The sequence below is a fragment of the Lolium rigidum genome, chromosome 6 (genome assembly GCF_022539505.1).
Source record: "Lolium rigidum isolate FL_2022 chromosome 6, APGP_CSIRO_Lrig_0.1, whole genome shotgun sequence".
In the NCBI taxonomy this organism is placed as follows: domain Eukaryota; kingdom Viridiplantae; phylum Streptophyta; class Magnoliopsida; order Poales; family Poaceae; genus Lolium; species Lolium rigidum.
Genome location: NC_061513.1, coordinates 214,634,870 through 214,649,914, shown reverse-complemented (window position 1 = coordinate 214,649,914; position 15,045 = coordinate 214,634,870). Strand labels below are relative to the sequence as shown.

General features: G+C 44.8%; 1 protein-coding gene across 1 annotated transcript; it reads left to right on the top strand.

Annotated features, from left to right (window-relative positions):
* Positions 1-1,189: 1,189 nt before the first annotated feature.
* On the top strand, positions 1,190-10,721 carry LOC124663739 (probable peptide/nitrate transporter At3g43790). Its single transcript, XM_047201412.1, has 17 exons — positions 1,190-1,304; positions 1,918-1,958; positions 2,084-2,144; positions 2,301-2,403; positions 2,489-2,591; positions 2,681-2,734; positions 2,865-2,927; positions 3,666-3,715; positions 3,804-3,879; positions 3,957-4,163; positions 4,316-4,403; positions 4,570-4,655; positions 4,744-4,851; positions 10,135-10,179; positions 10,267-10,355; positions 10,450-10,493; positions 10,624-10,721. Exons 1-17 carry the CDS (start codon positions 1,190-1,192, stop codon positions 10,719-10,721), a joined length of 1,431 nt encoding a protein of 476 aa, XP_047057368.1.
* The last annotated feature ends 4,324 nt before the right edge of the window (positions 10,722-15,045 follow it).

Here is a 15,045-nt window from a genome sequence, read left to right as displayed (position 1 = left end):
ACGTGCCTACGCTGCACACGAAATTAAGTTTTAACGTGCTGCATAGGCGATTTAGATCGCTGGGTTTTAGGGCGACTGATGGATCGAGTTGATCTTATCGGTCCAGGGATAGGGGACGAGGTTTGAAAGGGCTCCGCCTTCAGGTCAGCGGTCGACGAAAGGAAGACAAATTCCTTCAGCGCGACCAGAGATGGGCGGCTCTGATCCGAAATTTGAGCAGCTCGTGCGACTCCATCGCTAAGATTCTTGCGCAGTGGAGCACGACTGCACGTTGCAGTGGTGAGAGCATAAGGTGACCTTGACTTCTTCATCAACGTTCGGCCGACGGCCATGGAGATGATCCGCTTCTCCAGCATCTCATTCGCCGATTAGTTCAAGTGTAAGGTGCGTTCCTCTCGTAAATGACCGAAACACCACTTCCCACGTGTGTCCAACAATCCTCTTTGAGCAAAAACGTCGGGACCGCGGTGGTGACGCTGCTCCGTAGAAATACTCTTGATTTGATGTGCTGCACCTCCCCAAGCCTTAGTCCGTCGTTCGTCTTGCCACGATCGCCGGAGAGGTGTCCAATCTCTGAGGGAAGACGCGAAGTGGCCCGAGGCATAGTCGGGGTGTATTTTTTCTCTGGGACAACGTCGAATCGACGTGCTTCACCTCGTGACGAGTTCATCATCATTGTACTGTGAGAACATTATTTCTGTCCTTTATCTTTCTTTTACTGTGAGAACTGGTTTCTATACTCTGCACTTTTATAACATGGTTCAACCTGACTAGTTTTATGTGCATACTAGTTCAGTTTCAACACTTCAAAGTCGATCATGTGCATGTTATTTTCTCTAGTCGTATGGTGTGGAGCATAGCTGGACAGTAGGTTGTTGTTGATATCCATCCTGTATAAATATCTTTGTCATATTCTGATTAATATGAAGACCTACTCTGAGGTTTTATATCTTGTACTGAGAATGAGATAGCTGTAGCCTTTCTCTTCAGTATGTTTGTGCATGCGCATGACAGGGGGATTATCTATCATAGTTCCATCTGATATCCTCGTTAGAAATTTGTATTTCTATGGCAGCTTTCATCAGGTATCGTCGGACCAAGCTCATCCACATCTCATTTCTTGTCTGTAGACGCGAGAAAAGAGACTGTGGTGGTGGTGCCTCCATTGTTGTTGCCCCCTGCGAGTGGGATGAAGCTTTGCAAGGAAGGGTGCCCCGGGTGCAGGCTTGATGAGATCAACAATGCCAAGACCGGCATCCCATATCTCAACTTCTTCTACATCTGGGTTGTTTGCCTTTGCTCCAGTAAGTGCAACTCCATTTTGTTTGCGACTCTTGGTTCTGCCATGGGAAGGTCTTCTCTTCTAGCTCCGCCACTATCCCATTCCATCAACTGTAGAAAAAATAGTACTAACTATGCAAACAATTGCTGTTCCAATGGATTGGACTACGGATGCCTTCCAGTTGCCACCGGATGTTGATATCAAAATGATATTAAGATTTCTTAGTTCAAAGGAAATTGTCCCAAACATGCTTTCGTGTGCATTTATTTCATGGTTATTCTAATTTATATACAGAAGTTAGATAATTTTTTCACCTTACAGAAAATGGACATATGTATATACGATGTACTTTAGTATATCGCTTGCTAACTACTACCTCCGTTTCAAGGAATAAGGCGCACGCGTATTCCAAGACGAACTTTGACCATAAAAGTTGAGCAACAAAATCTTAATTATATTATATGTATATAGTATTGTTGGATTCGTATTGAAAAGCACTTTTTAATGATATTAATTTCATACAAACAATTTTTATCTATTTAAAGTAATTCTTGGTCAAATAAAAATCTCGTAAAATGAGGGCGCCTTATTCCTTGAAATGGAGGTAGTAATACCTTGGTTTCTTGTCTTTTCAGCGCTACCTATCCAGTCATTGTTTCCCTATCTATACTTCATGGTATGCAGAGATGTTGTAATAATTCCAATATTTATCCTGATTATATTAATCGAATTAGTGTTTAATGAATCCTTACACAGCATATGGAAATTAACTATATCGTCACTTCTGTTATGACCTAACAGATCAGAGACTTGAAAGTCGCAAAGCAAGAACAAGACATTGGGTTTTATGCTGGTTTTGTTGGTGAGCATTGTCCCTTCTCATCATTTGACAATTACTAAAACAATACAGAAACAAGTCTACAGTACATTGGCCAGAGTAGTAGACTTTCATAGCATCAAGTGAGAATGGTTATTTTCGACTAGTAGTTACTGACTGTATACTCTATGTCATAATAAGGGGCTACTTATTTCCTTGCAAGAACCATCAGTGCTGTGCCATGGGGCATGTTTGCTGACAAATATGGGAGGAAGCCCTGCATTGTAATCAGTATCCTCTCAGTGTACGGCATATTCAGTTACCTCTAAAAAGCATATTCCGTACACCATTTAATTTAATTTAATCCCACTGTAATTTTTTTCTATCAGGATCATATTTAACGCCCTCTTCGGCCTTAGCACGACTTATTGGATGGCAATTGTAACTAGGGGTCTACTTGGGTTACTTTGCGGTATATTAGGGCCAATCAAGGTTATTTATTTATTGTGTCTTTGATTTCCATTAATTAAGAAAATGCTACTTAGTTTTTGAAATCTCATGGTTGTGTCTGCATTCTCCAGGCCTATGCTTCAGAAGTCTGCAGGAAAGAGCACCAAGCTCTAGGAATTTCTCTTGTAAGAATAGTTTGTCTTTTCGTTTTGTGCTTCTGGCTGTCGGTTCATACTTTTAAGAAAGGACGGATATTATAAAGTTTATATTACATAAACTAGTGGATATATACTTGTGTTTGATACTCTACTGTAGGTTACATCTTCGCGAGCAATAGCTTTTGTTATTGGACCAGCCATTGGAGGGTTTCTTTCACAGGTCAGGACCAGTCCACTTTCAGTAGAGCTGTAGAAATACATATATGCCCTTGGATAATTAGCACTCCGTTTTACTATTCTCTAAGTAATGGTAAGTTACATCTGGGAGCATGGAGAAGATACTGCATATGTTAGTCCAATAAATTATTAGTGTAATAACTCATTAAGCAGTTATATGTATAAGCCATGATTTAGAGCTTGAAAATTATAGATCATGTAGTTGCTGTAAAAAGGAAATACTGGACAGCCATTGGAGGGTTTCTTTCACAGGTCAGGACCAGTCAACTTTCAGTAGTTGTAGAAATACATATATGCCCTTGGATAATTAGCACTCCGTTTTACTATTCTCTAAGTAATGGTAAGTTACATCTGGGAGCATGGAGAAGAATAGAAGATGCTGCATATATTAGTCCAATAAATTATTGTTAGTGTAATAACTCATTAAGCAGTTATATGTATAAGCCATGATTTAGAGCTTGGAAATTGTAGATCATCTAGTTGCTGTAAAAAGGAAATACTGGACCAATAGCAAAAAAAACTTTTATATCATGGCTCTTTAAGGAAAAAAGGGAAAGTTCGGAAATGCGTTACTCTGAGCGAGATTTTGCTGAGTTTGCATTGCATGTAACCGTTCAAAGTGATAACCAGAATCTCGGTTGAAAGGCTGAACATAACCTCCCTTTTGAGTAACTAATCTTGTACACTTGACTAACATTGTGTATTCGCTATCATGTATCAGCCTGCAATTAAGTATCCCAATATATTCTCTCAGGAATCCATATTTGGAAGGTAAGCTGTTACTTGTAACGCGTTAATGATATAGATTTTGCATCATTTATACCTTATAAGATAACACTTCAGTTACATCCACTTTTAGATTTCCGTACTTCCTCCCTTGCTTTGTCATATCCGTTCTAGCAGCAGGAGCATGTGTTGCATGCATTTGGCTTCCGGTATTCCCCTTGCCCACTCATCTCCCTATGATTCTTTCTCTCCCTTGAGTTCCAACTTGAATGAATGATTTTTTAAGGAAACTCTGCACATGCACCGTTATAACAACGTAGAAGCTTCTGACGGAATGGAGGCACAAGTTCCTGATTCAAGCTTAGATGGGAAACCTAAACAATCTTGGTCAGAGAGATTTGCATCTACAAAGAGCTTGCTAAAGAACTGGCATTTGATGTCATCAATTATCCTCTATTGTATATTTTCTCTCTATGATACAGCTTATTATGAGGTAAATCTTTTTTCAGGTATCTCTAAAATTTCAGCAATATCTTAATATAAAAATGTGCTTTAGCCATCTTGTATTTCGATTGGAGAACAATAAATTATACTAAAACTCAAGAAACTTCACATATTAATGTATTATGTAAACTGCTACTTCAGATATTTTCACTATGGGCTGTGAGCAGCAGAAAATACCACGGACTAAGCTTTACATCTCAGAATGTTGGTACTGTGCTAGCTATCTCGGGTATGTGATGTTTGTTCAAATCGTATATTATTTTCATTGTGCAAGAGAGACATGTATAGTCAGCAAAAAACGAATGGAATCAAAATATATGTAGCATGGCCCCTTTGCCTATTACATGTAGAACTAGACTTGAATGCCTTATGACCGTCTTTGTTTGATCTTACAGGTTTTGGCATTTTCGTGTATCAACTTTTGATTTATCCATTCCTTGCCAAATATGTTGGGTTAATGAAACCATTCCGCTCTGCAGCGGTATGTGAGAATAACATTTTATGTTGAGATGCTTCTTTAATATGGTCAATCTGTTGTACACTACCAAATTGCAATTTTGATTTTTCAGGTATTATCTATACTTGTCATTGCAACATATCCATTCATGGCCAATCTACATGGTATGGAGCTCAAAGTACTCGTCAACATAGCTTCGCTTCTGAAAAATATCTTTGCAGTAAGTCCACCTGGGACGAGATTGTTAAGATACTAGTATTATATTTTTTGCGCCCATGAAAGTGACACAATTACAAATTAGGGTTGTTCATGGGTGGGTTTGGAAAAATATACAGTACCAAAACGAAACACCTCGCTTCTCATGTCGGTTACAATCCCATATAAACATGTTGATCATGTTGGTACTGAGGCTAGAAGAGCAATAATATCTTCATTTCAATAAAAAAAAAACCAACATGGGCGTTAGTTTTGGGTGTGTTTGGATAAACCATATTCGAGCATCACTGGTAGATATGAAACAAAACTAAATGCTCCTTAGAGAAAACAAGGTAAGTGGACAATGATTTAATAAACAATTTTTTTATAGATAAAAAGAAGCTAGTGCCTGACTTTAAATTAATAAAGCCCTTAGGTTTAAAAAAGTACGGTTACAATGCTGAGGGTTACAGCTTAGCCAAACAAACAGATTAACATAAGATAAGATAACACATTGATGTCCCGGCCATGATCCAAAAGTAACCACCAGCGCGAAGGGGGACAGCGTCGAACTCCAGGACCCGCCAGTGCTACTTGCCACCATTCCCGCGTGCATAAGTTTTAGTTGCCTTGTCAGCTCCAGAAGGTTTGTTTTGACTTGGGGCTTTGCGAGGGGCGCCCACAGCTGCAAGATAACAATGGTTTTATAAAGCAAATTAGCAGGTTTGGAGATCATCCTAGATTCAAAAACATGCTTGTTGCGAACATTTCAAAGCGCCCAACTTTGTGCCGCAAATAAAGTCCAAATAATACAACGGGGACGACCCGAGAAACTAGAGACAATGGCAAAAAACTGAGCAAAGGAGGTGGGAGACCAGCGACATTCCAGAATCTGTCTCACCACACTCCACATAAATCTGGCCAGGGAACAAGTAAACAAAATATGATTGGCATCTTCTGGCGCATCACAAAGAGCACAGCGCCCAGTCGCCGGGCTGAATCTCGAGGCAATGAGTTGACTGGAAGGTAAACGGTCCAAAATAAGTTGCCAAGTAAAGAAACGGATCTTAAGAGGGAGTCTGGCAGCCCAAACATCCCTAGCATGGGCTACCGGCGCTCCCTCGGAAAGTTTGTTGTACATAGACGACACCGAGTAACAACCCGTGGGATCGAGGTTCCAGGAGATTTTATCTTCGCAGGACAGAGATGGGTCTCCTCAAGGATGTGCTGCAAGTTCGCCCATTCTTCTTGGGCCTCCAAGTCAAAAGATCTACGAAAGCGGAGCCCCGAGGTCTCTGCACAGGCCGAGGCGACACTGCTGGTTGTCGCAGATACTGAACAAGGTGGGAAAGGTGTCTTTAAGAGGCCTCCGCCCCACCCAAAAGTCAAGCCAAAACATAGTACGATTCCCTTCACGCACCATGTGTTTGGCCCCTAGCTTGAAAAAATGCTTGATTTTGTGCAAACTTTTCCAAAACGGTGAGCACCCCACTCCGAAGCTAGAGAAGATATCGGACGCGGTCGCGTATTTGGCTCGAATAATCTGAGCCCATAGGGCATTGTCCCCTGGTACAATTTCCATATCCATTTAAGCATAAGAGCGATGTTCATTTTTTTGGAGTTGAGTAAACCTAAACCACTGTTAGGTCGACAGATCGCAGGCTAATTCACTAAGTGATATTTACGCTTTGGCCCTGCGCCCTCCCAAAAGAACCGTGAACGGTGCGAGTCGAATTTTGAGTGAACTCCATCCTGGAGTAAGAAGAGACCCATGGCAAACATTGGTAGACTAGCAAGACAAGAATTGGAGAGAATAAGCCTTCCTCCCGAGGAAAGGAATCTCCCCAACCACGTTTTGATTTTTAGACCTAATCTTCTCACCAGAAACATCCATTGATCCAAAGTGAGTTTGCGGTCAGAGATGGGGAGACCCGGATACACAAAAGGAAAATCCCCTAGCTTGCAATTGAGCATATCAGCCACCCTATGCTGAATCTCATTAGACTGACCCATAACAATCACCTTGCTCTTGTGATAATTAATATTAAGCCCGGACATCTTCAAAGCACATAAGAAGGAATTTTAGGTTTATGACTTTTCTCTCGTCGTACTGAATAAGGATCAAAGTGTCGTCGGCATATTGCAAGTGGGAAACTCCCGGGTACCAGATGCGGCACTACCCCAGATATGTGGCCAGATTCGCAGGCTTTGTATAGCATGATGGACAAAGCTTCTGCCATGGAATTGAAGAGCAGAGGCGAGAGGGGGTCTCCTTGCCGCAGTCCCCTTTTATTGCGGAAGAAAGGTCCAGCCTCCCCGTTGATGGAGATAGCAGTTTGTCCACCGGTTACCAGCTGAAGAATTCTATGAACGGCGCCACCATCGAAGCTCTTTGCCTGCAGAACCTCAGTCAGGAATTCCCAATTGACCTTGTCATATGCCTTTTCAAAATCAAGTTTAAGCGAAATGCCCCCTAGCTTTTTGCTTTTCATCTCATGTATAATTTCCTGCCAAGGCCACAGCCCCATCGAGAATAAATCTTCCTTTAATGAAGGCAGTATAGTTCTGGCTGATGACGCGACGCGCAATGGGATCAAGTTTTGAGGCGAATGCCTTGGATACTATCTTGAAAATCACGTTTATGAGAGCTATTGGCCTGAACTGTGTAATCCTATCAACTTCCGACACTTTACGGATTAGCGAGAGAACGCCGAAGTTAAGGCGAGCGATATCAATCCTCCCAAGGATGAAATCATTGAGGATGTGTAAAACCCCGTGTTTTACCAAAGGTCAGCAGCGTTGGAAAAAAGCAACTGGGAAACCGGTAGTGTCAGTTTTCATCTCTTTCACAATATCATCTAACTCCTCCGAAAAGGTGAGCGCTAGGTGCAGGTTTTCAGCGGCGGAAACCCGAGGTGAAGCTACCCACGCAATCTGGGCAATACCACAAAGCCGTATAGAGTCCGGACCCAACAACTCCCTATAAAACGAGTAGATATGCTCCTGAATCAATCGCTTGTCAGAAATTGGCCCTGCGTCCGTCGTAAGGGAGGAGATCAGACACTTCCTTCTACGCCCGTTGGCTACGGCATGGAAATAAGCGGTGTTTGCATCCCCTTGCAAAGACCAACGCACACGGCCCCTCTGCCGCCAATATTCCTCTTCCAATTTGTAAATATTAATGAGTTGTTCTTCAAGGTGGTATCGAAAGGCCCAGCCCTCTTCTTCGAGGTCCTCCGAGTCCGCTTCCTCATCTAGCTGCTTAATTTGTCCCAATAGCATAGCTTGAGATGTCTTTGTTCCTTACCAATATTCTTACTCCAGCCCCTAAGATATTGACGTAGGCCACCACTCATACCCTACCACCAGTCCAAGATGTCTCTACCACCAATCTGAGATCCCAGGCGCTCCCACACCTGGGACAACAACCGGTGGAAGCCCTCAGTTTCAAACCATCCGGTCTCGAAAAAGAAACGGTTACTTCTAATAGGACTATCGTCCCCGGTATCAAGAATCAGGGGAGTGTGGTCGGAACCCAAGCTAGTTTCCGCGAAAACCGAGCAAAGAGGGAACCTAGGTTCTAGCAATGGCGAGATAAAAACTCTATCAAGAACACTACGCACAGGATTAAGCTGTTTGTTTTTCCAGGTGAATTTCACCCCTGTGCGAGGTATCTCCCTGATAGCCCAATCACTAATCGCCTCATTGAACATATTAAGCCTAGCCCAGTTGATTCTGCCATTATTCTTATCCTCTTCGCTCCGAATAAGATTGAAGTCCCCACCCATAATGAGGGGCTCATTCGAGCGGTTCATCTTACTACTGATCTCAGATAGAAACTCCCTAGAGTAAGAGTGATCCGCAGGCCCGTAGATCCCCATGATCTCGAGCTTAAGCTTTCCCACACGCCATAAGACCGTGACACTAAAGAAATATTGCCCCATGTCAATACTGCCCAATTCAAAGCAGCTATCTCTGAAGCCCATCAACATGCCACCCGATCGGCATGTTGCTGGAGCCAGCACCAAAAGAACTTTTCACCAACTTCTAAGGTACGGAGCTCCTGGTCCGTGAAGTCTTGTTTGACGGTCTCTTGTATGCAAACCACATCAATATGATGATTGCGGAGGTATTCCTTCAGCAGAGTCCGGCGCCCCCGACGGCCGAACCCCCTGATGTTCCAAAATAAGCACCGCATTAGGACACCAGTCCTTTGGCCCGTGCTTGGCGGGTTCGTGGTCTTGTTCCCTGGATTACCACCTTCTTCGCACCTCTTCGACCCTTGGTCACCGGGGCCTCCTGCACGGGCCCTCTACCAAACCCTTCGTACAGGGGGAGCCGCACCCTCCTCTGCCATCTCTTTCTCCTTAGCTAATTGGGCCTCAATCTTATGTCGGGCCAGTGCCAATTCGGCTTGGGCCAGGTCCTTTGCACGGGTCAAAGACAAAACCTCAAGGGGAGTGCCAGCGGCCGAAGGGAAAACAACGCAATTGTCCTTGGAAACAGAAAGTAAAAGGTCCAAGGAAGAATCTTTCAAGACAGCAAAGGAAGATATAGATTTGGAGTTACTTGGGTCCTTCTCAGCCGCTGCACGCATCGCGCGCTCCAGCATTGGTCCTTCCGTGAGTCCTTGTCCGCGGGCGCTCTTGCGAGAAGCCTCCACCGGCGATGCATGACTCCTTGGCGCCCTTGCCACCGCCGCCGCCAGCTCCGGGATCACTTGCCTGCCTTGCAGTTGTTCGCCCACCAACTTCGAGGCCATATCAGAATCATCGGAGAACTCAAGGTGCGTGGCTACCGCAGCCAAGCTAGGACTGCGGACTTTGGAAGGACGATCGCCGTTGCTCTTGCTTCTCCTTTCTTTTTCCCTAAGTCTCTCCGCCTCCTCAGACGCAGGGGTCGGGCTTTGCCAGCCAATCTCCTTCTTCTCGTCCTCTGTGAGGGACTTAGCCTTACCCGGGGTCACGTAGTTCAGACCAGTAGTTGCCCCACCCCCTGGTGTGCATTGTTCAGAGATGGAGAGCGATATCGGGGGTTGCTCACTTTCATTTGCAGAGTCCTCTTATGTGTGAGTGCAGGGCAAGGAGGCCGAGGCGACGATTTGTGCCACCATGGGGAAGATGTCGCCGTCCTTAGTGAGATTCGAACCATACTGGGAGAACACCGTCTTTGGTAGTGCGGTCAGAAGCACTTCCTTGTCAGTGCACGGCGACAGCGGTCCTATAGGGGAACCGATTTTGACTGGGCCCCGTCGAAATAAACAATTTTATCATGAACATATTCTTATGTTTCATCTGAAATGAAACAGGCTACGATTACGACTGCGTGCAACATTCTACAGAACACCGCAGTGGTATGTACAACTGACATATATGTCGGATAGCATTTTCTTTGACTTATTTTTGCTATGATCTAACTTCTCTGATGAAAATGTGTATAGACACAAGAACACAGGGGTGTTGCAAATGGTATCTCCGTGACTCTGATGTCAATCTTTAAAGCAGTTGGTCCAGCAGCAGCAGGAATTTTGTAAGCATGGTGTTTCTTTTCTGCCGTGAGTAGGAAATCCTTTTGGTTTTTGCTTCGGTAAATGTGCTCTCCAACCAACTAGCATTTTTTGCAGGTTTTCGTGGTCTCAAAAGAATGTAACTGGGTTGTTCTTACCAGGTAAATACATCGCTCTTCCAACCCATGCTAATTGCATTTATATTGAAAGCTTTGCTTTAAGCTGAATAAGAAACAGTTACCTATTAACAGGGCATGCATAACTTTGATTTATCATGCGATATGCATGCAGGTGATCATATCCTTTACTTATTGCTCAATATGGTGGCAGTAATTGGTCTCACGCTGACTTTCAAGCCATTTTTCTCTATGCCGAGTGCAATGAAATGATGAGCCCATGGTTAATCACATTTGGAAGGTGGTTTGTTCAACTTTATTGATGTAAACATACATAGAATCTGCTTACATTAGGTATTGGTCATCGAATGGACAAACATGAACTTTGTTTGTTTCAAGTGAGTAACTGAAAGTTTCAAAAAAAAGTGAGTACCTGAAATGGAACCCTTTAGATCAGCTTGAGGCATGATTGTTGTCACATCTGTAATCTTTTTTTGCAAGGATATTTGTAAATAACTTGTCAGGTGTCCTGTCCGAAATGCGATGCTAGATTTGACATATATATTTACTTGACATCATTATATTTTACTCCCTCCGTTGCTTGATATAAGCCGTAGAGTTTTTTGCACGAAAATTAATGCATGATCTAGGAAGGTACTTTTCTTTGGTTTTGGACATGATTGCCCCTACACTACGGGAACCAGTCAAGGTGCCGACGGCCAGATCCTGTGCCGACGGCAAAATATCGGGGCCGTCGGCACAGGACTCGTTCTGGCCAGGCCAGCAGGTCAGCCGTCGGCACAGGTAAACCGTCGGCACATGAAGGTCTGTGCCGACGGCAACCGTCGGCACAGTTTCGGCCGTCGGCATAGCCTCTCCGCCGTGACGGCGAGCTAACAGCGTCAGGCCTGTGCCGACGGCAAAGCCGTCGGCATAGCTATTTTCCATTTTACGACATTAATCTTAAAAAAATCATAACTAAATCATTATAATTCAGAAAAATACAAATAATATATCAAAATTTTCAGAAAAATAAGTTCTATCTTGGAAAAATATCAAACTTGAAATCTTTAAAATGAAAAAGATCTTCATGCCCACCGTTTTGAATATAGTTTGAAACGGGCATAAAATATTCAAAAACGATCCAAACTATGTGAAACCTTCGCATGGTGTCATATTATGTGTCATAGGTGCAAGGAAAAATTTTAAAGTTGGAAAATTGCGAACATCACAAAAAATCCTTCACAAAATGAGCTATCATGTTCGAGGTTTCATGACATTTAGGTCAAACGACCATGTTATGGATAGAATCGCGGCATAGTTTGTGATAATGTGTCCATATTGTGCACACATGTGCATGTTGGGATGTCTTACGATATTGCAGGAGGAAGTTTTTCATTTTATCGCACGAAAAAACCATTTTCCATTTTTGAGGTGCCGAAAACGGGGTGTTTTGTGAAGCAACCACCAAATTAAAGATTGACATTGGTACCAACACATTTTTAAAAAATACTAGACCAACTAAGATGCAAAATTTCTCAACCGGTGTATCTGAAACCTTTCTGTCCACCCCTCATGAAAAAGACAAATTCCTGCCGAATCGGTAGGAGGCCGACCAGATTTGAACTACAGGTACATGATATATTGCTCAAGATTTTTTGTAAAAATCATTTTTAGATTCACAACATGCTATTTCATCATAGATCCAGTGCAAGTTTGGCGAGCCTCAGGCCCGGACAAAGGATCTTCTTGCCCGCCGTTCTGAATATAGTTTGAAACGGGTATAAAAAAATCGAAAACGATCCAAACAATGTGAAACCTTCGCGTGGTGTCATATTATGTGTCATAGTTGCAAGGAAAAATATTAAAGTTGGAAAATTGCGAACATCACAAAAAATCCTTCACAAAATGAGCTATCATGTTCGAGGTTTCATGACATTTAGGTCAAACGACCATGTTATGGATAGAATCGCGGCATAGTTTGTGATAATGTGCCCATATTGTACACACATGTGCATCTTGGGATGTCTTACGATATTGCAGGAGGAAGTTTTCCATTTTATCGCACGAAAAAACCATTTTCCATTTTTGAGGTGCCGAAAACGGGGTGTTTTGTGAAGCAACCACCAAATTAAAGATTGACATTGGTACTAACACATTTCTTAAAAATACTAGACCAACTAAGATGCAAAATTTCTCGACCGGTGTATCTGAAACCTTTCTGTCCACTCCTCATGAAAAAGACAAATTCCTGCCGAATCGGTAGGAGGCCGACCAGATTTAAACTACAGGTACATGAAATATTGCTCAAGATTTTTTGTAAAAATCATTTTTAGATTCACAACATGCTATTTCATCAGAGATCCAGTGCAAGTTTGGCGAGCCTCAGCCCCGGGCAAAGGATCTTCATGCCCGCCGTTTTGAATATAGTTTGAAACGGGCATAAAAAAATCGAAAACGATCCAAACAATGTGAAACCTTCGCGTGGTGTCATATTATGTGTCATAGTTGCAAGAAAAAATATTAAAGTTGGAAAATTGCGAGCATCACAAAAAATCCTTCACAAAATGAGCTATCATGTTCGAGGTTTCATGACATTTAGGTCAAACGACAATGTTATGGATAGAATCACGACATAGACTGTGCCGAGGCGTTATTGTGCCGACAAGCCTGTGCCGAAGGCAAAGCAAGCTGTGCCGACGGCCGTCTTGACTGGTTCCCGTAGTGCTAGAGGAATGACGTGGAACTAGAGAAAATTAGAAAAGTTGAGATCCTCTCTCTCCCAATGAGATAACATCCTTAAGTATCTCAACATATCTCACAAATCGTCTCTAAGCTAGCCCTACGTGAAGAGAGAGAAAAAAAATGACCTAGCTACATAGTGGCGCCACAAATTTTCTGCCGCGTGCGGCAGCCACAGATGGCCCGCTAAAGAATCCTTGCTCGTTTTTGTAGATAAGCCGGCATTTACCCCCGACTCAATCGCGCATGTAGGAATGTGTAACAACGTAAAGGAGTTGTCCATAGATAAAAGAAAAAAGATGTGCAAGTTGTTGTCCTAAGGTTGTGGGAAAACTCGCTGTTGAACCGGCGGGCATTTGCTCCGGCCAGAACTCGGCCTCCTATTGGTCTGTGTACTTTGTGGACCAACCGAGAAACAAGCCTAGTTTTAATCAAAACTGTGAAAATCTGTGGCCCCACAGTTAATGCGTGATAAAGTGTGAATGCGTGATGGACTCGCTGGAGGACACCACCTGGTCGCGCATCAGGTCGAGGGAGATGGGGCAGCGGAAATCCTGCGACGGCGCGGGAGGCTCGACGGCGTCGTCGACTTCGTCAAGATCCGCCTGCTTGGAGTCCACCGGCCGGTGAGCCCGAGCAGGTCGTCCACGTCGTCGTTGAGCCCGATCTCGGCGACGGGGATGATGTCGAGGACCGTGGCGAGGTCGTGCTGCAGCTCGCGCACCCGGGCCGCGACCTCGTCGGACTGCAGCAGCAGGCGCATGCGGCTGCGCGTGGCGTAGTTGACCACGACGGCCTTGAATCGCTGCAGCACGAGGAGGACCTCGCGGAGGCACAGCGACGCCGACCGCGGCAGCAGGGCTCCTCCCACGGCCGTGGCGGGTGTGCCGGTGTGGCGGACGTGCCTGCGTGGCGGAAGCACGCGGGAGGGGCGGCGTGGCGGATGCTGACGTGGCGGACGCGCGCGGGCGTGCTCGCAAACGGCGTGGCGGCGACAACGACGACGCGGCGGCCATGGCGTGCGTCGCGGGAATGCTCGCGAACGGCGCAGCGACGACGACGCGGCGGCCGCGCGACGGAAGAGCGCGGGCGTGCTCGTGAAAGGTGCGGCCATGGCGGTCGTGGCGGGCGCGCCGGGAGGGGCGCCATGTCTGACACACGCAGGCGTGCTCACAAATGGCGTGGCCATGGCGTGCGTGCTTGCGGCGGCCGCATGCAGCGGGACACGGTCGGCCTTGGCCTGAGAGTCGCGCGGAAGTATAGTTGCACGGCGCGCGCCAAAGTGGTTAGCCTCGGGCCTCCCACCATGTTCCTCGAAGGCGGCCGACGAGCGCGTCGAAGCTGCCCCTGGCCTGGCGGAGCGAGCACGGAGCAGGGCCGAGTGGTGGTTGCGCAGGTACTAGCCAAAGGTGTGCCAGTCCCGAGCTCCATGGGCGGGCGGTGAGAGAGAGGTAGGTGGGAGAGGACGAGGGTCACATGCTCACGACTGAGAATTAATACACCATGGGCTCCATCTACTGTACCTATCAATCAATACTCAAATTAACAATAGAAATACACTGCCACCAGATTGGGCCTACTTCTAACATGGACCAATAAAATTTGGAGTTCCGACGAGTTCACATGCTGCCGGGTTCTAAAAATGCACTCTCGTAGGTTGTGCTGCAATCTTCCAACCATACTTGCAGAAAGCTACAGTTTACATCATTGGACGTCCATACCAATTCGGAATCTAGTAGAGAAGCGAGATAAAAGAGAAAATCATCGTAGAGAAAAGAAAAGGAAAAAATATTTCCTAAACAAAAGTGATACTCTCTAGCTTCCCCAGAGAGGTGATTGCCAGATTAACTACGTT